General features: G+C 45.0%; 1 protein-coding gene across 1 annotated transcript in view; it reads left to right on the top strand.

The window, feature by feature from the left end:
- The window catches only part of synj1 (synaptojanin 1), a 78,712-nt gene that overhangs the window by 22,266 nt on the left and 32,052 nt on the right, over positions 1-24,394 (top strand). Inside the window, 5 exon segments of the mRNA XM_083642587.1 lie at positions 4,631-4,727; positions 9,566-9,741; positions 9,865-9,946; positions 10,055-10,207; positions 16,148-16,313. Coding sequence (XP_083498713.1) covers positions 4,631-4,727; positions 9,566-9,741; positions 9,865-9,946; positions 10,055-10,207; positions 16,148-16,313 — 674 coding nt within the window.

Below are 24,394 nucleotides of genomic sequence, written 5' to 3'. Positions count from 1 at the left end.
CACTTGCACAAAACATCTTGTGAAGCCCATTCAGTAACTGGGGAATTTGTAAATTACTGTTATGACAAAACGGTTACTGTTAAAACAAAATGAAAATATGCTACCGTTTGTTTACTGCTAGCCTTGGAACTAAAGTTTATAGTAGCCCGGTGGCCTGGCCTGGCATGGCCTGCAAAAAAAAGAAAAGAAAAGGGTTTTTTGAGGTGGACTGTGCATCTTGTCACATCCCTGTACAGTAATAATGAGGTGGACTGTGCATCTTGTCACATCTCTGTACAGTAATAATGAGGTGGACTGTGCATCTTGTCACATCCCTGTACAGTAATAATGAGGTGGACTGTGCGTCTTGTCACATCCCTGTACAGTAATAATGAGGTGGACTGTGCATATTGTCACATCCCCGTACAGTAATGAGGTGGACTGTGCATCTTGTCACATCCCTGTACAGTAATGAGGTGGACTGTGCGTCTTGTCACATCCCTGTACAGTAATAATGAGGTGGACTGTGCATCTTGTCACATCCCCGTACAGTAATGAGGTGGACTGTGCGTCTTGTCACATCCCTGTACAGTAATAATGAGGTGGACTGTGCATCTTGTCACATCCCTGTACAGTAATAATGAGGTGGACTGTGCATCTTGTCACATCCCTGTACAGTAATGAGGTGGACTGTGCATCTTGTCACATCCCTGTACAGTAATGAGGTGGACTGTGCATCTTGTCACATCCCTGTACAGTAATAATGAGATGGACTGTGCGTCTTGTCACATCCCTGTACAGTAATAATGAGGTGGACTGTGCATCTTGTCACATCCCTGTACAGTAATAATGAGGTGGACTGTGCATCTTGTCACATCCCTGTACAGTAATAATGAGGTGGACTGTGCGTCTTGTCACATCCCTGTACAGTAATAATGAGGTGGACTGTGCATCTTGTCACATCCCTGTACAGCAGGGGTGCCCACACTTTTTCAGCTTGGGAGCTACTTTTAAAATGACTAAGTCAAAGTGATGTACCAAACATATTTATTTATATATATATACACTGAGTATACAGTGGAAAACAGTGGAACAGTGGAAAAACAGTGGAAACAGTGGAAAAACAGTGGAAAAACAGTGGAAACAGTGGAAAAACAGTGGAAACAGTGGAAAAACAGTAATTTTTTTTTTTTTTTTTTTTTTTTTTCCTCCCCTCAATGCCATGCGATCGACCACACTACCTTCGCGATCGACCGGTCGATCGCGATCGACGTATTGGGCACCCCTGCTGTACAGTAATAATGAGGTGGACTGCGTCTTGTCACATCCCTGTACAGTAATAATGAGGTGGACTGTGCGTCTTGTCACATCCCTGTACAGTAATAATGAGGTGGACTGTGCATCTTGTCACATCCCTGTACAGTAATAATGAGGTGGACTGTGCATCTTGTCACATCCCTGTACAGTAATAATGAGGTGGACTGTGCATCTTGTCACATCCCTGTACAGTAATAATGAGGTGGACTGTGCATCTTGTCACATCCCCATACAGTAATGAGGTGGACTGTGCGTGTTGTGTCTGGAGTCTTCTGTGCCGCTGTCTTCTTTTCTGACTGTGGTACTGCAGTGCTGCCTGTCTGTTTAAACCACATGGTTTTTACAGAAAGGAGAAACTGATACACAGAACCTGTGCTGCTGCATCATGTACTGACAAAGCAGCTTAATGCCATGATTAACCATTTTTGATTAACCGAAGAGACCTTGTGCATATTTATCAAGCTGGTATCGAAGATGCTTTGATACAGCTTTATGGCATAAGCCCTTTCTCACTTTGTTGCTCCGGTAGGAATTGTGGATGAGTGATGAGTCAGTGCTGACACTCCTCTCAGAGATTCCACATACTCTCCGACAGTTAGTGTCTTTGTTTTTGTTCCCTGCAGTTATGTCTCACCCTGTTACCTGTGCTGCTGCTGATGATTACGTGATTGTTTTGATCCTGTATGTTTTATATCTGCGTTTTGCTCGTCATTGCAAACGAGGGTTTTTCCCTCAATGATCCTTTTGTCTAAATAAAGGTACTAATAATAAGTGTTATGAGACTTCTTGTGTACTGTGATCCCAAAAGATGTATGCTTTTATTTGTGGTATTGTGGTGTATTAGGCTCTATTAGGGGTAGGGCTGGGTTAAAAAAAATCGATGTATCGATATTGAATCGATATTCATGTGAAGGAACAAGTATCGATCTTTTAAAATGCATTTTACAATTTTTTTTTTGTATTTTTTTTAATGAACATAGGCTATAATATTATAGGCTGTGGTAGTTAAAACATAGTTTCAAGTTGACGTTTATTGATGTTTGTAGTTGAAACAAAAACATAAATACTGTAGGCTACATGTGCATTGTGCATGCACCATGAGCCAGATGTACAGACCTCAAATCTGTTTGCACTATAATGTTTGTGAACTGGAAATGTTCATGTGCTGAATTTGATTTGATTTGATTTACAAAGCATTTATACTTTATGAAACACTGTTTACAACATGCTGCTGTTCAATGATTCTGTTGTATAGTGGAAATCTAAATTTGTTTGGCTTCTCACAGGAGACTGTAAAGAAAGAGACAGAAGACTGTAAAGACTATGTTGGTCATGTTTAAATAAAAAAGAATTACATGAATGTAAATATTAATATTTTTTAATAATGCACCAGGTTAGAGGGTTCCTTGTACAATTTACAGCATTAGTTCTTTGATAATCTCTTCCATTATCAAAGCAAAACTGGTATTGTAACTAAAATATCGATATCGAATCGTATCGTATCGGAAATCGTATCGACTTGGGACCTTGTGTATCGGAATCGTATCGTATCGGGAAGTCCGTGGCGATACCCAGCCCTAATTAGGGGTGGGCCAACACTGCTTTTACAGACAAAATACAAGTTTTGACTACAATGACTAGTACTACTTACTTTAGTACTGTTATGAAAATAGTGCATTTCTCAACCGTTTTTGTTAGTTGCAACTGTTACTGTATGTTTTAATTTCAACTTGAGGTTTTAGTGCTAAAAATGTCTTTCACTCATAACAAAATCATAACTAAAACTCACTTATTTTAGTTTGAGATTATAGTAAGAGACTAAGTTACAGCTTTAGCTCACTCGGTAGGGACCTTAATACACTAGTGCTTTAGCTCACTCGGTAGGGACCTTAATACACTAGTGCTTTAGCTCACTCGGTAGGGACCTTAATACACTAGTGCTTTAGCTCACTCGGTAGGGCAACAGACTTACGTAGGGGTTTGGTGTTTCAATCCCATCGGAGTTGGCAAATTGTTGCAAGAGTCTTTTTTATTTTGCTTTCACAGAGTCACATTGGCTGCAGCTCATCACCAAAAAGATGTGCTTGTTGTTAATTGGATCACATTGAATGAAATTGCATGTCGCCCCTCTGTTTTTCAGTGGAATCCATCGCTGAACTTCATTTTGACGTCACTGAATTGTATTGTTATTGTATTAATGTTGTGTCAGCTAGCCCTCCTCTCCCTGTTCTCTCCATATACCGTAAATTCCGCACTATAAGCCGCACCGGAGTATAAGCCGCACCTGCAAAGTTGACTGTTTTTTTACATATATAAGCCGCACCGGACTATAAGCCGCGGGTGTTTTAATGTTTTTTTTTTTTTTTTTTGTGTTTTAATGTTTAATTACCATATGTAAGGGTTCATGCACAGAGGGGATTGTCGGGAAAGAGATGGCTGTTTGAGGAAGCTCCCATTTATTAACATTTCAACAAAACAACATAACACAACACCACCTGTGTTGTGTTATGTTATGTTATGTTGTTAAAAGAGGGCAAGAGAGGAAATTAAAACAGAAGTGGATTTATAGTTAGAAAGAGTGCTAAAAAAGAGAGATTTTTTTTTTTTTTTTTTTTTTTTTTTTTTAAATCCATAGATAAGCCGCACCGTTATATAAGCCGCAGGGGCCAAAAAAGGCCAAAAAACGGGAAAAAAGCCGCGGCTTATAGTCCGGAATTTACGGTAGTCTCCCATACTCCTCTATACTCCCCTACTCTTCCATACGCTCTCTCCTCTCCCACATTTCCCATTCTCTCCCCACCTCCTCCCTCCCCCTGCTCTCTTCTCCCCCACACACCCCCCCCCCCTTTCCCCCCTCCTGCTTTCTCCTCTTGCTCCTTCCCCACCTCCTATACCCTCCAACATTTCCCATTCCCTCCCCACCCAATCACTCTCTCACCCCTGCTCTCCTCCCTTCTCCTGCTCTCTCCTCTTCTCTATCCTATATTTCTATATTTTCTATATTTCTCTATCAATTGTTCAAAATGTTATCTTTATTCTGTATATTCTTGCTACTGTTGTGTCAGCTAGAATTAGCTAGACATATTTTCTGTGAAGCCCTCTGAGACATGCTTGTGAATTAGGGCTATATAAATAAACTTGACTTGACTTGACTATTGCATTAGTGTTCACTTATATCTGTGGGCTTCACCAGTACCACCAAGTATGAATACAGCACTTTAGCCTTCTATTGATAAATGCCACTGTTGCTGTGCCACAAGGCTGTGAGTGATATTGTTTCACTTTAGAACTTGGTGTTGCTTGAGTGTATAATGTGATTTCTATGTGTTTCCAGGCACTTCAGTACTCTGCGGAGTCTGTATGGCAAACAGGTGATCATCAACCTGCTTGGGAGCAAGGAAGGAGAACACATGCTCAGCAAAGCATTTCAGGTGAGAGGAACCATTGTGACCCTTTATTCACCTTATTCTTTGCCCATACAAGGACGCTTCTGCATGACGTCATTTCCTAATCGTCTTTCCGGTTTTAAACACGGAAGTAGAGTACGCCTACCGCAGTCATTTAAGGTCTTTGCACACACAGTCCGATTGTTTTTGTATGCGTGTTTTTGAATCCGTCATCTGAAAACACAGACGGGTCCCAGCTCCCAAAAAGCTATTGATTTATGCGAAAAACGCAGAAAATCGAACCTCGTCCGAAAACTTAAATGACGGACGTAATTGTCGGACTCGGTGCGTCAATGACGATTGACACAAATTAGGTCGTATTCTTTTTTCCCCGTGCGTCAATTTCAGACGAAAATACGGACTTGGTGTGCAAAAGCTATTAGACTTGCCAAAAAGCTGTTTTCAAGCTAAAAAAAAAAACCCAAACTGTTTTAAAGTTTTAATATTTGTCGGGTGAGAACGTAACATACATGTGACCAGTTTATCAGAATAACGCCTATTGGAAATCTTTAACGAGCAGCGAGGACCAGTAGCGCTGACTGTGCTGACACCGGTCGGTAGGGATGGGTACCGAGACCCGGTACCAAACTGGCCCCGGGGCCGGATTTCGGGATACCGGAGGATCAATAAGCTTTCACGTTAATGGTTCTCTTATCGGTACTGTCTGGAGTGGAGAAATTAAGAAAATAGATTTACTATAGGCTATATAATTGCTAAATAAACGTTACGTTATCTTGCACATTTTATCTCACCAACTCCGTAAGACAGGCCTATGATGTGTTTTTTGCGATTTCCGAACAAGAAAAGGGATAATCTTTTCCGCGTTGCTCTCCGAGACACAGCTGCTGCACTGCCAGCCAAGACGAGAGGAGTAGGACTGAGAGAGGAGAGGGGAGGGGCTGGGGGCGTGCCTGAGAGCACCCACCACACACACATGCACAGCACAGGGAACAGGGAACCGGCGGAGGAGCAGGCAGATAGACTAGACATGCAACTGAGCAGAGCACACGTTAAGAATGGCTGAAAGAACGAAGCGATCAGATTCTAAAGTGTGGTTGTACTTCACTCGAGTCGATGGTGACAATTCAAGTGCAATAAAAAAAGTGCAATAAAACCTTCGCTAGTAAAAGGTGGAAACACGAGCAATTTGTCTAAACACTTACCAAAGTGCATCACATTCAAACGGAGAAATGCACAGTTTTTGACAAGCTAGCTCGCCCTCCATCATCTCCTGTCAATGATGCCACGGTTTACCCAGTCTACTTCATCAGGTAACTATAATGTGAACGTGGTAATGATTAAGACATTTCCCCGCTGTTTGGGTGTGTTCATCATCAAAAATACAGTCTGCTATAAATCGTCAGGTGACGGTCATCATCTCAGTTGTCGTTCAGAAATGTTACTTTCAGAGCAGGGGGGGATTTTTATTTAGTGATTTGGGGGGAAGTACAGCAGGCAGATACTGTCTTGCTTTATTTTTATTATGCTTTCAGTTTCCCTAGCTGAATGTTGCTATTGGCACAGTGTGGTAGAAGGATATTTTAGGATATTTAAATTAATAATAAAAACGCACCCATTAAGATTTTGCTACTTTTTTTTTGTTAAAGCTAGTGTTAGTGGGAGAATGAATGAGGAAAGGATAAATGAGTGCCACCTAACTGTGACCAGGTTAATTTGTCTCTTTTTTCCCCCCTTTCTCCTCTTAAAAATAATAAAAAGAACCGACAACAACCAGTCCCATTTGTTTCGGGATTTTTTTCTCGTAAAAATAACAAAAAGTACCGATAAGAGTACCGTTAAAGTACCGGATCGATAAGCAGTATCGATAAGAGTACTAGTATCGTTAATTCCTTAACGATACCCATCCCTACCGGTCGGACTAGCTATCTGTCAAACCCTACTGTAGGCTACTGGCAGTGAGAAAACACTGTTGACGTGCTTTTGTAACTAACGCTAAATGCCGACCGGGTAACAGCCATCGGCTCCTCGCAGCAGTAACGTTATGAACATGTCACTGAAGTTGGCTGCAGTGTAGCTTAATTCTGAATGTTGGCAAACTTCATTCATAATGATGTTTTATTTTGAAAATGGCCGCCAACTAGCGCCAAACCGGAAGAACAAATGCGTTGCGTCGGACGCGGAAGAGAGAAAAAGTGGGCGTGGTGAATAAGGTGAATATATTGACTAGTAGAAACAGAGTGCACTTCCTATAGCCTACAGTGCCTCATCGTCGTTCCCCTCCTTATCGCTCATTTCTACCGTACCTCATTGGTTTCCCCCTCGCGGGCTCGACTGCTGCGCTGCCTCGCCCGCTCAACTAGCTGCACTTCACGCAGGCACAGCTGAGCAATTGTGCTGAGATATTTGAGGCATTTAGTTGGCGCCCTCATTCAGAATCACTGAGTAAGGCCAGCAGGTAGAGTTCCAGTGTCTTTCCCAAGGACACATGTCGATGGTACACATGGCTGTTGAAACTTGGATTGAATCTGACTTTTTGGGGTTTACACTTAACAGAATGGCCACCATCCTGCTGAGTACACCAAACCATCTGCTTACATTTACACAGCTACTAAACTGTGCCTAGTCCAGTGTACCAAAATGGCCTACAATCTAGTGTTTCCTTTATTTTTAAAGTCCCTGGAACCCAAAATCCACAAAAACCTTCTAACTATTAAATTTATGGTCTTATGTGAGTAATTGTGTGCCTCAGAAAGTATGGGACATTAGTTTCAACCCTAACCCCCAAAATCGCCACTTTTCTACAAGGTACAAGGTCTGGATTTCAACTTCCTCATTGAAGAGAGCGGTGCGCGCGATGCTAAAATGGCGCACACACAGACACACACACAGTAGCGCTGTGCAGTCGCAGCGGCAGTCTCTTCCTCTCCGAGCAACGAGCGAACACATGCACACACACTCCATCTCTCTTTCCTTCTCTCTCTCTCCGTTTCCCTCCCTCCCTCTCTCTCTCTCGCTCTCTCTCTCTCTCTCTCTCTCTCTCGGAGACCTGCTGCAGTCTTGCACGCACACACACGGGACACGCCCACACAGTCCGCGGGAGAAAAGACAGTCTAAAATCGAATTGATTCTCATGACTTTTGTCATGACTGTCAAACCTAAATTTATATACCAGGGCTCGACATTAACGGCTGCCCGGTTGCCCCGGGCAACCAAAAAAAACATGGGGCAACCATTTCTTGGTCTTTGGTTGCCCCAGGGGCAACCACGATTTAACATGCAACAAAATATGTACAGCAGCAAACAGCAAAATATACACCAAATAAATGTTTTAATACTTGTTGTGAGTGACATATATGTGACATTTTCTTGCTGTTACAATCGGAACGATGTTACTAATTACCAGTCGGAACCTACGTGATGCATGCTGCACGTGCGGTATGTTTAACGAGTACTGACTCGGACAGGTGGGGCTGCTCGCACACAATCACAGCGGCTGCAAGACGCAGGAAGAACCGCGTCCGCCCGCAGCCCCGCACAGAAACAAAGGACGAGGAAATTGTCATCGAGGTGAAATACCCGTGCGTCTTTGAACGGGACGGAAAACGAATGCTATACTGCAAAGCATGTAGCCTACAACAAGCGCTTAATAGGTCTCATTATGCTTCCCGCATCGGCGAGTGTCTGCACGGATAAGTGACTCAAATCAGCAGAGGCGCCCCTCCACAAGGCTCCTGTGCAGACGGTTTTCGCCTGGCCGTGCACACCCCGAATTGTGTAACTACGTGGACGCGGCTGAGCGGACAAAGTGGAGTTTTCAAGACTCCAGCTCACTTCCGCGAGCAGAAACCCACACAGTGTATAAACGCTCCACACGTTTCCTCGTCAAGATTCAGTGTCTCTCATTTCCGTGCGACAGCCCAAACTTCAAGCATAATTCCAGCATAACGCTATACTGCAAAGCATGTAGCCTACAACAAGCCTACAACATACACCTCGACCAGGACATCCTTCAAAAACGTTTTACCACCGCGTATATGTGCTGAGGAATGATTTGCATCCCTGGCCTGTCAGCCTGTCATACGGGGTGAGAGAGAGAGGGATTGCAGGGCCGCTTCTGGGCCTTTTGGGGCCCTATGCAACATCAGAGTGGGGGCCCCAAACCACTGTCATATATCCCTGAATGAACATGAGGAGGCATAGGCTACTTCATTATCAATAACGCTTTTAATTAATAAATTAAGCACAATATGAACAATAACTGTTAAAAAATATATGAAAATGAAAGTTCACAAATATTAGTTAAATCCTTTCAGTGCAAATGCATTATAAAAACAAAAAATAAGATTTGTTTAGAAAACGAAATGACACAAATTTATTATTATTATTATTATCATTATTACTACTATTACACCCGGTGCGCACGCTGAATAGGCCTATCTATATACTATAGACTATTATACTTACTTTTCTGTCACATCGTCATTATTAAGCCGGCTTATGACTGCATAGTATCTTAATTACTCAAAATATAAGGCGACTAAAATTGGGCAACCATATTTTTATTCGGGCAACCAAAAGCTCTTGCCAGGTTGCCCCTCCGGCAACCACTTTTAAAAGTTAACGTCGAGCCCTGTATACTTTGCGACATTCATCATCATTCAAATTTGGCTGGTGGCTTATTAACATAGGTTCCTGTGATGTGATGAACTCAAAATGCTAAATAATAAAAAAAAAAAATCTGGTTTCCAGGGACTTTAAGGAGGTGGTTTGGCATGAATTAATCAAAGTTACTTATTTACAGTCCGCCGGGTTGCGTGCAGAATTCTCAGTAATAACTCTTCTCAATCTCTCTTGTCACTCAGAGTCATCTGAAGGCATCAGAGCATTCGGGAGCAGTGAAGATGGTGAACTTTGACTACCATCAGAATGTGAAGGGGGGCAAGGCAGACAAACTCCACAGCGTCCTCAAACCCCAGCTCAACAAATTCACAGAGGAGTGCGGCTTCTTCTACTACTCTGGAGAGACTGGTATCACTAGGTGAGAAATGCATACAAACGTGTCTGTACTTAACGTACATACCCTGATCTCTTTTACCCCCTTCAACGAATGCTCCTGCTTACAGTATATGCATGCAGACACACTTCTCACTTGTCTTCTCAGAACTCAGAGTGGGACCATCAGGACCAACTGCCTGGACTGTCTGGATAGAACCAACAGTGTCCAGGCCTTCTTTGGCCTTGAGGTAAGACTGAACAACTTCTACCCTCAGTGGCTATGAAATGCCCATTCCCTCTTAATCTGTCAAAATTGATGTTGCTTGCATCGAAGCCCTCCTCTCCCTTCCCCCTAGATGCTACCAAAGCAGCTTGAGGAGATGGGGCTAACAGAGAAGCCCCAGCTGGTGGCCAGGTTCCAAGAAGTCTTCAGGACCATGTGGTCTGTCAACGGAGATGGAGTCAGCAAGATCTACGCGGGCACTGGGGCTCTGGATGGCAAGGCCAAGGTATACAAATGGACAGATTTATACAAAAACACACACTGGTATAAATTCATAGTGTAGCAATGCTCCAGCATGTAACAATAGAGAGCCGCAGGGATGACGTATTTTTGTAGTCAGAACGCGGAAGTCCCGGACTTCCTGGTTCTTCACTGTTTCTGTCTATGGGATTTTTGAATGGGTTTTTGCCGCGATGCTTCAAATAAAGTATCTGGGCAATGCAAGCTTAATCAAACGCGAACCAGAGTTCAGTCGGATAATCTTCACACATGAGGACCACTTTCATGAGTTTTGTAGCGTAAATGCAAGCCCTAGAAGTAAAAAGCTCGAGCTAAGCTAATCCAGAACTACACACTGTCGCATAGGCTTCCACGTCACGTCAGCACTCAACCTGGACTGTTGTTGATGTGTGCACTGATTACCCCGGGCTGAACGGGCTGAACCAGGTGAGGGAAAGAGAATTTCCGTGTTCGTCCTTTGAAGTGGTGACGTTATTGACGTATATATCCCCATCGACTCAACAGTGTAGTCTCATTTAGCCGTTTGCTAGCTAGCCGTCCTTTTAACAGCACGTAAAAGCTTCAAAACTCATAAAAGTGGTCCTCGTGTGTGAAGATGATATTACTAAACACTGGTTCGCGTTTGATTAAGCCAGCGTTGCCCAGAGAGATTATTAGAAGCATCGCGCCAAAAACCCATTCAAAACTCCCATAGGCGAAAACAGTGAAGAACCATGAGTGTTAGCATCGATGATTTCCGGACTCGTTTCTGCGGCTCTCTATTTGATCACATTATAACTTTGGACACTTGGGGTGCTGTTTCAGAGCTCATTCCAGGGCTCACAGCATAGCTCACCATGGCTATTGGGCCATAGTGAAGTACATGAAACAATGAATGAAGGCATGTGACACCTACACTTCAGTATTAAATGCTTGTTGGTGTTTGAAATGCTTTATTTTATATATTTGTTTGTATATGCAGTCAGAAACCCTCGAATAATCAATCTACCTAAATGCCCATAACTGATATACACTATTGACAAAACAAAAACAAATGTTTACTTAATCTATATAACCCTAACCTTCACGACCTGCTGTCACTTGCCCCACAACCCGTTCAATTCAGATGAAGCATGCTAGCGGTAGCCTATCAGACCAGATCAACCATGAGCAACCAGTCAGGGTTTATTGGATAAACCATAATTGCTGCATTTAAAAATGAAATAAAGGGAAATAACTGTGCAGGGCATTCACTGACAGAGCGCCGCATGAACAGTTGATCCTCTGTGTGTAGAACTGTGTGCTTCTGTTTCTTAACTCTTGTGTGCTATCTCTTTCTGCTGTCCTCTGGACCTCTCTGCCTGTGTGGTAACTTGGTAAGTTAACGAGCCAGCCGATGTCGTTTTTGAGCTGCGGGGCTATTTCTGGTGCAGTGTTAATTTCCATGTGTGTGTGGGTTGAATGATGGAGATGCAGGATGTGGTTAGCGGGTGCTTTTCCCCCCATAAAACTTGACTGCTTTTATTTCGCTTAAGAAGTCCCACTGATGCGTTGGTTCTACCGATCAAGAATGCTCCTGGGAGAAAATGGAAGATCTCTCCACTGATCTACAGTCATCTTGATAAAACACTGAAAGCAAATGGACATGTTTTAATACAAATAAATCATGTCGATTTTTTTTTTTGAATAATGCCAATGTTTATACTTTTGAGTGACCCATTTTCTCTCACTGTAGCACTATCTTAGAAATAAAATACTCTGCTTGGTTGGTTGGATGAAATCTACGGAAGCCGAGAACGGAAACGTGTTTATTATTTTTATGACCGTTTTATCATGATAACGACTTATTATTTTGTTATCTCGAGATAACAAAATACGTTTTCTCCTGATAACGACTTATTATTTCGTTATCTCTATATAACAATTTTCTTTTCTTTTTTCCCATTTACGGTAATTCATTATGCTTGGGAGAAGCCTGTGTGCTCTTTCAGCACCATGGAGCTGTCCAGGTAGTGTTGATTAGGGGCAATCACCAACTAACTAGTGTTAATATGAGTGTTCTTCCTGCGCCTGTAATGTTTTGATCTAAAGCCATAGTCGGCTCATTAATTCACAATTTCTTTCATTTCAAATGCACGGGAATATTACCACATTTGCACCGGTGTGCGCCCTTTCAGCAGGCTATAGGAGCTGGCCTACAGACTGCTTTGATCATGTGGCAGTTTGTATCAGATGCTGTTACACTCATCCTGCATTCTATAAAGTTCAATAATCGTGAATTTACTGCATGGAATTCCTAATGCACCTTTATGCACACACTCTAGAGTTCTCAACGGGCCTGGAAATTCTAACCCGACCCAGCCCAGCCCGACGAGCTTGAAACCCGAGCCCAGCTCGCCTGAGATAATCACATACAATTAAGAGTCCGAACCCGAGAAAAAGCCGAGGGCAAAGAAAAAAGGCCAAATAAATGGCTCAAAATGCCACCATGAGAAACAGAGTGTCAGACTCAGAGCGAGTCGGAGAGAGAGAGGAGAGAGAGCTGGCCTACACTGCGCAAAGCAGCGGCTTCCTGCCCCGGCCCGCACTGGCAGACTATTTAAACATAAACAAAAAAGATTATGTGGAGCATTATTTCGTTTGATAAAAATGTGTTATGAATTTAGCAACTTATTACATAGAGAATTTGAGATTCATCTCTTTCATTGTGTGTAGTTTCAGTTTCACGTTCTTATCTCTCGCTTAATTATCATCGCCTATTAGGCCATCATTAATGACACAGCAGACAATAGTTAAACTTAAACTCGAACACTTTATTTAAATATATAATTAACTCATTGAGTGCCAGCCACTTTTGGAGAACGGATGCTCCCAGTGCCAGAGTTTCAGAGCGTTTTCAGTGATTTCTCGAGGCCCACAGAATATTGTGTGATATTACTATGTAAACACTGAACACGCACAAAGAACGATGAGACTCTATTCTATCATCTGCAAAAAAAAGTTTATTGATCCCATTTTCCGTTCTTTAGTTATGAGCCGGAGAAGATAGCTTGATTCATCCAAAAACAGCAATTTTTTTCTAGAAGCTGAGATAATTGGCCTTTTTGTGAAATTAAACATTTCAAGCACATCACTGACTCTGAAGCTAATCTTTTCTAATGTAGTCACACCTCAAAAATAATTTCCTTCAATAAAACAGTGAAGGCCAGGGAATTCTGTTTGGCAGAATAATATTTTTTAGCTACAACCAGCAGCGCTGGCCCCTGCGTGCGCTGCTGGTTGCAGCTTCTTGCTGGTCTTGATTTGCTGCTGGTGGGCATCGGATATTCTGGCTTGCGTTTGTCAATCCTGTCCTGCTGCCTGGGTCTGTCTGGGTGTTGCGCGCTGCTCTGCGTGCCCCCCCCCCCCCCCGCCCCGCCCCGCCCCGCCCCGCCTCGCCTCAACTGCACACTCCTCCTCCTGTCTGTGGTGGCTCTCTGCTGAGTTTGCTGTGCGCACAGTGAAGGGTGCTCCACATCCTGCTTTTTTACAGCGTTCCGCGTGTGTTTGTCACCGGCAACGATGCTTCCAGTTGAGAATAATAACAACTCCACGGTGTGGATGTGCGGATGTGCTGTCGCAACCGACACGGAGCGGCTCAATTGTGGGAGCAGATTGGCTGCTGCAGGCACAGCTGCAGTAACGTGCTTCAGCATATCGATGCATACGGATGCGATGCGATTTCCGTTTCCATAACGACTTCTTCTTTGTTTTTTCCTTGCCTTTCTGTTATGTGGAGAGCACTGTCGCCACCTAAGGGTTCTGTAAAATAGGTTAGACACATCCAATAGCTATAATATTTGTACATCAGAGGCAGAAGGCTTTGATCGACGCCCCACCGTCAAAAAACGCAATTGACGAACATGTCCGTCCTTGGCACTCTACGTTACTATTTGAAATGACGAACATGTCCGTCCTTGGCACTCAATGAGTTAAGAACAATAGCCTTCAATTCAAACTTGAAAAATTAAACAAATAGGCTGAATAAGCAGAAAAACTTTTTTCCAATATTTTATTTTACTTTTTCAGAACATAAAAAACAAAACAAGAACAGGGGGGGAAAAAGGAAGAAAATACATATATACATACATTCAACATTACAATGCTACAAAATGATGCTACCAGTCATAGAAAATGCTTATGTGCTTACAAAGAAAATTTAAAAAATACTGTGCAAGGGATCCAAAAGAAAGTCAATTACCACTTTTAGCCTGATCAAAATAGGTCAGGAACGGGTCCCAAATAACAAATAATTTCCTCAATGAATTGGTCCTCTGGAACCTGAATCTCTCCATACGTATAATTAAAACTATGTCTGTCAGCCACAGCTGAAAAGAAGGTGGAGAGGAGGACTTCCATTCCTTGCTATTAGGCTACCATGGCTTTAGATAAGAATGTGCATGCCTCGTCTCCTTCCTTCCAAAAGGTTTCCCAATAGGCCAGAGAGCCTGGATCATGTGTGGCATGTTATAATTGCAATAGAGATATGCATGGCTGCGACAAACGACAGTAGCCTAATAATGTTTCATAAAATTAGACCTACCGTAAATTCCGGACTATAAGCCGCACCGGTGTATAAGCCGCACCTGCAAAGTTGACTATTTTTTTCTTATATAAGCCGCACCGGACTATAAGCCGCGGGTGTTTTAATGTTTTTTTTTTTTTTTTATTATTTTTTTTTATTGTGTTTTAATGTTTAATTACCATATGTAAGGGTTCATGCACAGAGGGGATTGTCGGGAAAGAGATGGCTGTTTGAGGAAGCTCCCATTTATTAACATTTCAACAAAACAACATAACACAACACCACCTGTGTTGTTTTTTACAGTGCACACAGTGTCATACAGTGTCATACAGTGTGGTGAAAAGAGGGCAAGAGAGGAAATTAAAACTTATTATAGTTATATAGGATTTATAGTTAGAAAGAGTGCTAAAAAAGAGAGATTTTTTTTTTTTTTTTTTTTTTTTTTGAAAAAATCCATAGATAAGCCGCACCGTTATATAAGCCGCAGGGGCCAAAAAAGGCCAAAAAACGGGAAAAACGGGTGCGGCTTATAGTCCGGAATTTACGGTAATCATGTGTGATCAATCAATAAGCTATAGGGTTCATAAGATATCGGTGCTGTGTGCGTAAAGTGACTGCTTTTCTGGCCCATGCATGTGGTTCGCAAATTAGTGCAAAACGGACATATCAACTATACAAGAGGCTATTAAATGATGAGTGAATGTGTGCGTAAAAGTGCATTCCAGGAATTCCATGCAGTAAATTAACGATGATTGAACATATAGCCTATATGTATGGATGAGTGTAACAGCTCCATCTGACCATCTGATAATGCGCATAATCAAAGCAGCCTAAAATCAGCCCAGCTCCGTGCTGAAAGGGTGCACTGTGCTGTATGCGGTGATATTCCCTGTTTGAAATTCAATTAATTATGAATTTAGTGGCCTACTATGGCTTTAGATCAAAAACATAACAGGCGCAGGAAGAACACTCATATTAACACTAGCTAGTTGGTGATTGCCCCTAATTAACACTACCCGAACAGCTCCATGGTGCTGAAAGAGCACACAGGCTAACTTCCCAAGCATAATGGATGGGGGGGGGGGGGATTAGGGAAAAAAAACAGAAAATTGTTATATAGAGATAACAAAATAATAAGTCGTTAGTTATCATGATAAAACGGTCATAAAAATAATAACTAAACACGTGGCCGTTCTCGGCTTCCGTAGAAATTGGATGCATCAAACCAAAATAATATCAAAACGTAGCCCACCAATCAATGTAATTGCAGCTTTTATAGTGTCTTTTTCTTTGCTTCTATGGGTGATTTGGGAATGTATGGATATTTTCTACATAAGTAAATGTATAGCTAGTATTAATGCCCTTTTTTTGTCTTCTTCATAGGTGGGGAAGCTAAAAGACGGAGCTCGTTCAGTGACCAGGACCATCCAGAACAACTTCTTTGACAGCTCCAAACAGGAGGCTATCGACATCCTGAGGCTGGGCTCCACACTCAACAGTGACCTGGCAGACAAAGCTCGGGCGCTGCTCACCACCTCCAGTCTTTACGGTAATTCCTCTCAGCATGGATGGATTTCATAACAGTATAGAGTTGTTTCAGCTTGTGTCAATTATTACCAAGGACTAATGAAGTACAGTGATGTTTTCTTTACTGAATTGACAAATCACATATTGTGAGTAGTGTGCTTTGACGATTAGTGTACCAAGTCTAAGTTATTGCTTAAAGGGACAGCTCACCCTAAAATCCAAAATACATATTTTTCCTCTCACCTGCAGTGCTATTTATCCATCTATATCATTTTGTGTTAGTTACCTGAGTTTTGGAGATATCGGCCATAGAGATGTCTGCCTTCTCTCCAATACAATGGAACTGGATGGCACTCGGCTTGTAGTGCTCGAAGCACCCAAAAAATAAATTTGAAAAACTTAACAGCATTGTCTCTTTCCCGAAATCATGACCCGGTTACTCAAGATAATGCACATACTTTGTTGTGAGCAGGTTCATGTAGGAACTATTTTCTTTTGACCAAACTACTCCCACTAGCTGCTGCTGCCCTAGCTGCTCCTATGCAGTCTCATGTAGGAACTAGTTAGCAGCTAGCATGTGTAGTTCGGTCAAAATAACAAGGTCTGTGGATTATCTTGAGTAACGGGGTCATGATTTCTTGAAAGAGACATTGCTGTTGAGTTTATCAAATGTATTTATTTATGTATTTATGTATTTATTTACTAAAGCAGGTCTTAGTGCAAAAATAACCCGCTGCGCTTGAGCGCACCATTATTCTCCGCGCTGTGCAGCGCAGTGCAGAGGAAAACCTTGGATACGTTATTACACACGGATGTTGTGAGGTCTCCAGACCATAGTTCAAGCAGAAGGCCACTCACGCGTAATCCGATCTCAACGTGGTCAAAAATCCTAGTATGACGTCTGCTATGACGTCAAACATGACGTCAGTTAATCCTCATATATATAGCAAGGGTTCTACGTCACCTCTCTCTCTCTGGCCGATCATAGCAGCAGCAGCCCACGGCAGTCCATCTCCCTTGAAGCCGGCCTCCGAAGCGTTGTTTTGCACCAGATCCGCAGACCGAATCAGCACCCACAAGCCTTCTCTACCCGTGGATATTCCCATTCCTGGCATGTCGAGTTCAGTCATCGGTCCCCTGTCCCGGACCGGCCACGGAGCGTACTTGCCTTCCGAGGTGTCTGACGAAGACGTTGGCGAAGCGACCGGACCACAGGCTGCCAACATAGCCCCCCGCGCGCCACTGCGACGGCCCCGGTAGGAGAGCAGAAGACGAAGCGCCGCGCCGCGGACGCCCAAGAACGCGTGCGAGCGTGCCGGAGGGAGAGGCCGATCGGCGCGGACGTGCGAGAGGCCGCGGGCGAAGACCAGTAGAGGCAGCCGCCCCGAGAGCCGGGAGCCGCTGGGGAAATGCAGGCCGCGGGGCCGCCGCGAGACGCCACGTACTTCCTGGTCGCACTGACCTCCAGGCCGCCGGGCAGATTCACGGTGATTGACGGGAACCGGCTTGGAGAAGCGCTGAAGCCGGAGCGCCGTGGCATCTCGGGCACTCTGGGCAGACCGAAAGGTCCATGGGGCGAACGGTTCATTCTGGCGGCAACAGCTGAAATGTAGTGCAATTTGCTTTCCCTTCCAAATCCAGCGACGTAAAATAATCCATTCACGAAAAGAATAAGCACTCCCAGGAATTCATGGACGATAAAAGTTTAACGTTACATGCAGTCAAGCAGAAAGTCGCACTCGGCAGTAAAACTCGCATCCATGTAACGTTAACCCATCGGGTGTCCTGTTCTTTCTGTCACGAAGACTATAATCCACCAGATCGCATGACGTTTTTCATCAAGTCTTTAATCCACCGTCACACTTCAGGACATCCTCTTAATCCAAAACAGAGTGTGAAAAGTAGCTGTCTCTCTCCTTGTTGTGGTGTTTGTGAAACGGAGGTTCACGGTAACCAGAGACCTTTTATCGTAAAGATGCGACAGCACACAGCCAATCCGCCATTTTGGAGACTAAGCTTCTGCCGCAGCAAGGAGCCGTATTTCAGGCCAAAATGGCCGCAGCGCCGTTTTCAAAAAGGCACTATATACTCTTGCCTTCTCATTCTCAATTATCTTTGCTGTTACACGCAGCTGAGTTTGTTTATTTTCTACCTCTGGGTCCCCAGTGACCCCATGTGACTGATGGTGACTGATAAATTAAATTAGGAAGCTTCTGTGATGATGACAATGATAATTTCTTAACTTTAGCCGATCTGAGGGGGTTTATTTGAACAACAATCTTAAAAAAAAAAAACAACAACAACTCCACTATCACCCCCCTTCCTGGAGCCCGACGACACCTTCATAATACCAGACTCGCTCTGTTAGTCGTCTTGGACATGGACGAGGGGACGTTAGGTTTCATAGTGGACGGACATGACCTAGGGGTGGCGTTCGGAGGACTTAAGGGCAGGAAGGTGTACCCCGCAGTGAGCGCCGTGTGGGGACACTGCGAAATACGAATCCGGTACATAAACGGACTCGATCCGGATCCCCTCCCTCTGATGGACCTGTGCAGGCGCTCCGTGCGGGCGGCTCTAGGAAGGGACCGCCTGAGCGGAATCCACGGACTGCCCCTGCCCGCCTCTCTCAAGAGCTACCTGCTCTACCAAGGACGGGGTTGACGACCACAGCACACCGAGCATACCCCGGAGGACCAGTCACCCGTGGACGCGAAAGGACCCATGAGGAAAGTATCAGTACTTCAGCATTTAAACGGGCAATCTACCAGTCCAGTAAAATCAATTCAATAAAAAAAAAAAAAAAAAAAAAAAAAACTTTATTAGTCCCGCAAAGGGCAATTTAAGGCATGAATACTGCAAACAAGCTGTACTCTGTACACATCCAAAAACAATACAAAAAACAAGACAATAAATACAATAAATGACACTGATAAAGCAAGATCCCTGATTACAGTGTATCCAACACCACAAAGGAATATAGGTGTCACATCAATACAAATTAATTTCAGTCAATACAATCCAAGTGCATATTAGACTTGTTCAAGGGTTCAAATCAAAAGGTCAAGGTACAGACCTAGTCTAGATAAACTGACCACTTCTCGTACTGTGGCTGTTCACCAGTCGAATGGCCTCTGGAACCAAACCAAACTTCCTTCTGCTTGTTTCGCAGGCAGGCTGTCTAAAGCGCTTTCCTGATGGCATTAAGTCAAAACAGACATGAAGGACATGCCTGGAGTCATTGATTACCTCGTGCGCTTGGCCTGTGATCTGACTATTCTACCCAGCGGGCATCTCAGCCTGCCTATCTCCGACGCCTAAGCGGAAATCGCTTCTGGCAAATGGCCAGCGGGAGTCACAATAATAATAATAATTATAATAATAATAATTACAACAATAATAATAATAACCACGCAAGGGGCCATTCTAGCACCCCTGGCCCACGGAGCTTGTCTGAGCATCAGCTAGAATGAGTGTTACTGCATAACTTCGGACCGAAGCCAGACGGCCCAGGGAATGCTGACGTCTTTCCGTGTTAAGCTACCCGGTCTTAATACACCACCTCCTGTTCTTAACGAATTTCAAAGTAAAATGCCTCTGGCATTTCTTCAGAAGCAGAATCAGAATGACTTAATGATCCCCGAGGGGAAATCGGGACAGGTTACAGTAGCTCGCTCACAGTACACACATAGCTTAAAATAAAATAAACAGTAGTAAATGCAACGCAAATGCAATATTAAGCAATAAGCAGAAAAAAAAAAAAAAAAAAAAAAAAACACAACATAGCATAGAATAACTAGTATATGCGCTAGAAGCAAAAAATAAGTGGAATGTCTAAGTAGCAAAATACAAAACACGTCAGGTAAGTATACATTCCGTGTCAATTATCATTATTGCACCCGGGACTATATTAAGTCGGCTTGCCCTATACGCCACACGTGGCTCAGCCAGGCACAGTTAACCTATCGGCTGGCTCAGTCTCAGGGAGACTGAGCGTCTCCGAGGTGCTCTTTAAGAAAGGCATTAAATAGACTAATGGCCACAGGCAGGAATGATTTCCTGTGCCTCTCCGTACTGCATCTAGGTGGAATCAGTCTCTCACTGAACGTACTCCTGCGTTCGACTAGCACGCCGTGGAGTGGGCGCGAGTCATTGTTCACGATGGAGCGTAGCCTGGACAACGTTCTCTTCTCTGACACCGCAGCCAGAGAGCCCCGCTGCCCCAGCACACAATAGCATACAGGAAGGCACTAGCCCCCTTCTGCCCTTTCTCGTTCATGGCTCACTACGTCAAGCTCAGGCCTCGGACCGGCCCCTCGGCTCCCCTGCTCCTCATCGCACCCTGTCACCACACGACAAGATCCCGGTTCACCCTGCACCTCAAGCAGACGCTCCAGCAATGCAACCCCCGACGAAGGACTACTCCAGCCACTCCTTCAGGATCGGAGCGACCACCTCGGCCGCCGAGCAAGGAGTGCCCTCCGCCTCCCTCCAGCAAACGGGCCGCTGGCCCTCATCGGCACATCGTCATCGCCCGGAACAATTCCCCCTTCTGCCCCTTCTCGTCCATGGCTCACTACGTCAGGCTCAGGCCTCGGACCGGCCCCTCGGCCCCCCTGTTCCTCATCGCACCTTGTCACCACATGACAAGATCCTGGTTCACCCTGCACCTCAGGCAAACGCTCCAGCAATGCAACCTCCCGACAAAGAACTACTCGAGCCACTCCTTCAGGATCGGAGCGGCCACCTCGGCCGCCGAGCAAGGAGTGTCCTCCGCCTCCCTCCAGCAAATGGGCCGCTGGTCGTCATCGGCATTCTCCAGCTACATCCGCCCGGAGCAGGCGGCCATACTGGCGGCCCAAAGAACCCTCCTCCCTTAAATCGGTGAGCATGGCAACAAACAATGTCCCGGACTTCCGTGCCGATGAAGAAAATGTCTCGTTGGTGGTGGCTCCCCGAAAGCACGGCGCCAGCAAGGCGCAGTAAACTCCCCGGCTCATTTTTGGGGGGGGAAAGAGAAAGAGAGAGCAGAAAGTCAGGGTAGTCGCGCCAAGGCAGCCAAGTAGGCCAAGCCGGGAAGCGCCAAGCTAAATTCTAATGTACCAAGATCGAAGGCCCGACCGAGTTGGGAGCGCCGGCCGCAAATAGCCGTTAGCCGCTAAAAGGTCGAAGGCCGGAAAAGTACAATCGCGAAGCGCCAAGGCGGCCAGGTAGGCTAAGCTGGGAAGCGCTATCGCGAGGTGCCCGACCGAGTTGGGAGCGCCAGCCGCAAATAGCTGTAAGTCGCTAAAAAGGTCGAAGGCAGGAAAAGTACAATCGTGAAGCGCCAAGGCGGCCAGGTAGGCTAAGCTGGGAAGCGCTATCGCGAGGTGCCCGACCGAGTTGGGAGCGCCAGCCGCAAATAGCTGTAAGTCGCTAAAAAGGTCGAAGGCAGGAAAAGCAAGATCGAAGGCCCGACCAAGTTGGGAGCGCCAGCCGCAAATAGCTGTAAGTCGCTAAAAAGGTCGAAGGCCGGAAAGTACGATCGCGAAGCGCCAAGGCGGCCAGGTAGGCCAAGCTGGGAAGCGCTATCGCGAGGTGCCCGACCGAGTTGGGAGCGCCAGCCGCAAATAGCTGTAAGTCGCTAAAAAGGTCGAAGGCAGGAAAAGTACAATCGTGAAGCGCCAAGGCGGCCAGGTAGGCTAAGCTGGGAAGCGCTATCGCGAGGTGCCTGACCGAGTTGGGAGCGCCAGCCGCAAATAGCTGTAAGTCGCTAAAAAGGTCGAAGGCAGGAAAAGCAAGATCGAAGGCCCGACCAAGTTGGGAGCGCCAGCCGCAAATAGCTGTAAGTCGCTAAAAAGGTCGAAGGCCGGAAAGTACGATCGCGAAGCGCCAAGGCGGCCAGGTAGGCCAAGCTGGGAAGCGCTATCGCGAGGTGCCCGACCGAGTTGGGAGCGCCAGCCGCAAATAGCTGTAATTCGCTAAAAAGGTCGAAGGCCGGAATAGTGCAATCAACTACTGGCGCCTGCAGATCTCAATTAACCTCCGGTAATCAGATCTTCCTTTTGGGGGATCTCCTAGCCCATGCAGGCGCCCTCCTCTGCCTCAAGAGCAGCGCCACTGGCCAATGGAGTCAAGCGCCAAAGCATTTGCCATGCACGCCGATTGCTAAATAAAGTTTGTCTAATCCTACCAACTGGCCTCTCCTGATTGAAGTGAGGTCTCCAGACCATAGTTCAAGCAGAAGGCCACTCACGCGTAATCCGATCTCAACGTGGTCAAAAATCCTAGTATGACGTCTGCTATGACGTCAAACATGACGTCAGTTAATCCTCATATATATAGCAAGGGTTCTACGTCACCTCTCTCTCTCTGGCCGATCATAGCAGCAGCAGCCCACGGCAGTCCATCTCCCTTGAAGCCGGCCTCCGAAGCGTTGTTTTGCCCCACCCACCTCCCCAGTCCACCACCAACGAGTCTTGACTCCCGATCCCCCACGGGGGGGGGGGATCTCCTAGCCCATGCAGGCGCCCTCCTCTGCCTCAAGAGCAGCGCCACTGGCCAATGGAGGGGATCTCCTAGCCCATGCAGGCGCCCTCCTCTGCCTCAAGAGCAGCGCCACTGGCCAATGGAGTCAAGCGCCAAAGCATTTGCCATGCACGCCGATTGCTAAATAAAGTTTGTCTAATCCTACCAACTGGCCTCTCCTGATTGAACCATTAAAATACAAACGCCAGGACATCAAACTCTGCTGCGGAACAGCAGATTATTCAGTGACGCAATCAACTATTATTCACTGAAAGACTTTTAGCACATGTAAAGAGACACAAACATGCTGCTGATATTGTTTCTCTACCCCCCCCCCCTCTCTCGCTCTGAAACCTCACGCACACACACACACACCATAGTGCATCACCCAGATTAATTAATCACCAATATTATAATTAATAGCCTACTATAAGATTGGTCTACAATTATTTCCCCCCTTTGAGTAGCCTACATTCATATGTCAGCTCTCTACAAAGAGGGGTTAATGGGAAATGAATTGAGAAAACTTGGACATTGTAGCCTACTTAAAATATTATTGTCAATCAAATGTCCCTGTTTCCCGTTGCAAATACGTTGCTATTTTCCAGACAACCAAAGAACCTGAATTGCATCAATTAAAAACTGCAAATCACAGATGTTTTTAACAGGTATAAGATGCGATGGTTGTTGTGAGAGGTCCAAATTACGCATGGAGAGAATTACAGCATGCATCACGCAAAGTCGCAAACTGTATTAAAGGCAATGCGAGATGAGAATCTGATTGGTTTGATTGATGTAACGCCCAGGCATTGCCAGGCCACAACTGTGAATAATGCAGGTAGTTAAGACCGCCCAGATGCCGTTTGCACCGGGTGCAGGTGGCATTTTGCGGTGCACGGACAATAGCAGATGACTTGGCACGCCTCCAATTTGCACCTGGCGGTAAAGACGCAAGCGCATAATTACCGCTGGCAAGATAGGCCCCTGTGTCTTTTCATTTACTCCAGGATTCTGTCCAATTTTAAGAATATCACTGACTCCCTGCTTCATCAGTGGAGGATTGTGCTATAGGTATTTGGACTGGTCTCGTGCAGTACCAGTTGTCGACTTGCTGGCCACAAGCTACACTGTCGGCTTGTCTCATCTGTGTCAAGTGGGAGGTGTAATCTCCATGTGGCAGCTCTCTGTCCCAGTTAGATTAACGCTGAGCGACTGCTCTGCTAGCATTATCTGCCATCTCACACTGGTTAACCACGCCCTTCTCTCCTTTCTCTCCCCCTGCTCTCATGCACAATCTTAGTCACTGAGCCTGTCTTACAATCAGGTATAGTAACTGACAGCACCCCCAGTGGATGTTTCCTTTCATCCCATGTCACATAGTTGTTTTATCCTTTGTGATTGTGCTCCCACTCATTAGCTCATTAATTTTATAAATCAATGTTGGTAATGGTTTAAAACCTTTGTCCATTTTCTGCCGCATACCATCAGGCTCCTACAGTAATGATTAATAGTAAAACAATGGTGAATTGTGCAGAGTGCACACAATGTTAATTGCTAGGCTGACATGCCTTTTGAAAGGAAAATTACAGACGCAAA

This window comes from Poromitra crassiceps, assembly GCF_964638095.1.
Source record: "Poromitra crassiceps genome assembly, chromosome: 1".
Lineage (NCBI taxonomy): Eukaryota > Metazoa > Chordata > Actinopteri > Beryciformes > Melamphaidae > Poromitra > Poromitra crassiceps.
This window is presented reverse-complemented; position numbering and strand designations above follow the sequence as displayed.